The sequence below is a fragment of the Amphiura filiformis genome, chromosome 19 (assembly GCF_039555335.1).
Source record: "Amphiura filiformis chromosome 19, Afil_fr2py, whole genome shotgun sequence".
NCBI classification, from domain to species: Eukaryota; Metazoa; Echinodermata; class Ophiuroidea; order Amphilepidida; family Amphiuridae; genus Amphiura; species Amphiura filiformis.
Genome location: NC_092646.1, coordinates 12,449,212 through 12,451,262, shown reverse-complemented (window position 1 = coordinate 12,451,262; position 2,051 = coordinate 12,449,212). Strand labels below are relative to the sequence as shown.

The following is a 2,051-nucleotide window of genomic DNA, read 5'->3' as shown; positions in this document are numbered from 1 at the left end:
ACTCTGCACAGATATTGAGTATTTCTTCTCTACTAGATGTAGGAATACCATTTTGTCTTTCATCTGGCTGATTCTAGTTTTCTTACTGTTCATTTTGGAGATCTGTTTTGGTCCTTTACCACTTTCTAGGATGGACTCAATTTGTTCTCTTCGTTTTCTTCTACTTCTCTGACGTCTCTTCTTTCTAACTTCCTTCACAGTTTCCTTGTACTCTACTTTCTGAGTAGTAGTTTTGTCTATGATTTCTCTGAGTATCTTTCTTTTAATATCTAGCTCCTCAATCTCAATATCTTCTTTGGTTTTTGTTTCTTTGTTCTTTCTTGTGGTGCTATCTCTTCAGCAGCCTCTGTCACTATGCTGGATATAAGTGTAGATCTCGAGTCTATATCCATATCTTCCATATCCAGTGCTGTGAATCGATTCTTGAGTGTTAGTTGAAATTCTTCCTCCTTTCTTTCAGCCGCATTATATTTAGTTTGCTCTTTTTAGAATTCTTGATGAATTTGAGTCTTGCCAGTTTCTTGTTCAGTAGTATCTTAGCTCTAATCATCCTGTGATCGCTGCCAATGTCCACATTCGTGATCACTTCACAATTCTGTAGTATGCCTCTCTGGCTACTTAGTACAAAATCAATCTGATTCCTGATCTTTCCTCCTGGGCTTTCCCATGTCCAGTATCTGTTTTCTTTCTTTTTGAAGAAAGTGTTGGCAATAACCAGGTTTTGTTGTGTAGCATATTCAAGTAGCATCTCTCCTCTTCTGTTTCTTTCGCCAATTCCATACCTTCCCATGATTGATTCCTCTCCGGATTGACGTCTACCTATCTTGGCGTTGAAATCTCCCATTACTATGGTGTAGGTTGCTCTACTTTCTTCCATCGCCTTACTCACATCCTCATACATTTCTTCTACTGCTTCATCCTCATATTCGCTGGTAGGTGCATACACTTGCACTACACATAGGTGATTGTTTGCTGTCAGTTGTACATCAAGTGAAACAACTCTATTTGAGTAGTATTTTATTTCTCTGATATAGTCTTTGAATTTTGGATGGATCATGAATCCAATTCCTTTCGCATTCCTGTTGTCCTCAGTTTTCCCATGATTATAAAGCCATGCTCCTCCTTTCAATTCTTCAATGCCCTCTCCAGCACGCTTTGTCTCTGACAGTCCTATAATGTCCCACTTGAGATCTCTCAGTTCATCTATAAGTGATTCCAGAGATTCTTCGGTCCTTAAAGTTCTGGTATTATATGTACATATATTAATACTTCTTTGTCCACTCATATGGCTCTCATCAATCTTGCAGCGTCCTTTCGGCTTTGGCTGCAAAACGTCATACGAAGTGTTGGCTTCGAGTCATGACTGGGCAATCTGCAACCATCTTTTCTCTGGTGGTTGCGCCCGTATTGGCCTCGGGCATTACGGCCTCTTTTTACTTTCACTTCCATATTGATTCTTAAAGGGTTTTAGCCATATACTGACGCGCTGGCTGGGCGAGTTGTCAGTAGAGGTTGAAGTCCGGGTTACCTCACCCTTAGTCTCACGATGGATGCAGACAAAGCAGTGTCCTGCAGTCATCTAGGCTACTCCAATAACCTATCAGGCTACAGTCCACTGCCCCCAGAGCCCCGTCTGTTAACTCAGAAAAGTTCTGAGCCGTAACAGGTGATACGCGATTGACATGCAATCTTCGAGAACGTGGGGTTGGGTAACTACAGAGAGTGGTAGAATACCATTGATTGTTAAAACTTTCAGCCTACTTTTAATAACTTGATAACGTGATAAAGCGTTTAAAATAAATTTTGGCCATTTTCAGCGAGCAGGGCCTGTGGTGTGCGTTTCGCCCCTTTTTACACCGCGGGTATTTGCTGCCGACGATTGCTTGACAAGTCCCCTGCGTGACTGCCAGCCAAACCACGGAATGGCCCGGAAATGGAATATACTGGATACGTTGCGTGCTACGGTGACAGTGCCATTGATTTACCCATGTCATACCCGGCGATTTCGCGGAAGTCTTTACTTGCCAGCGTGTTGGAGGACGGGTAGTGTG

General features: G+C 42.3%; 1 protein-coding gene across 1 annotated transcript; it reads right to left on the bottom strand.

Annotated features, from left to right (window-relative positions):
* Window positions 1-430: 430 nt before the first annotated feature.
* Window positions 431-1,285, bottom strand: LOC140140383 (craniofacial development protein 2-like). Its single transcript, XM_072162143.1, has one exon. It carries the CDS (start codon window positions 1,283-1,285, stop codon window positions 431-433), a length of 855 nt encoding a protein of 284 aa, XP_072018244.1.
* Between the last annotated feature and the right edge of the window lie 766 nt (window positions 1,286-2,051).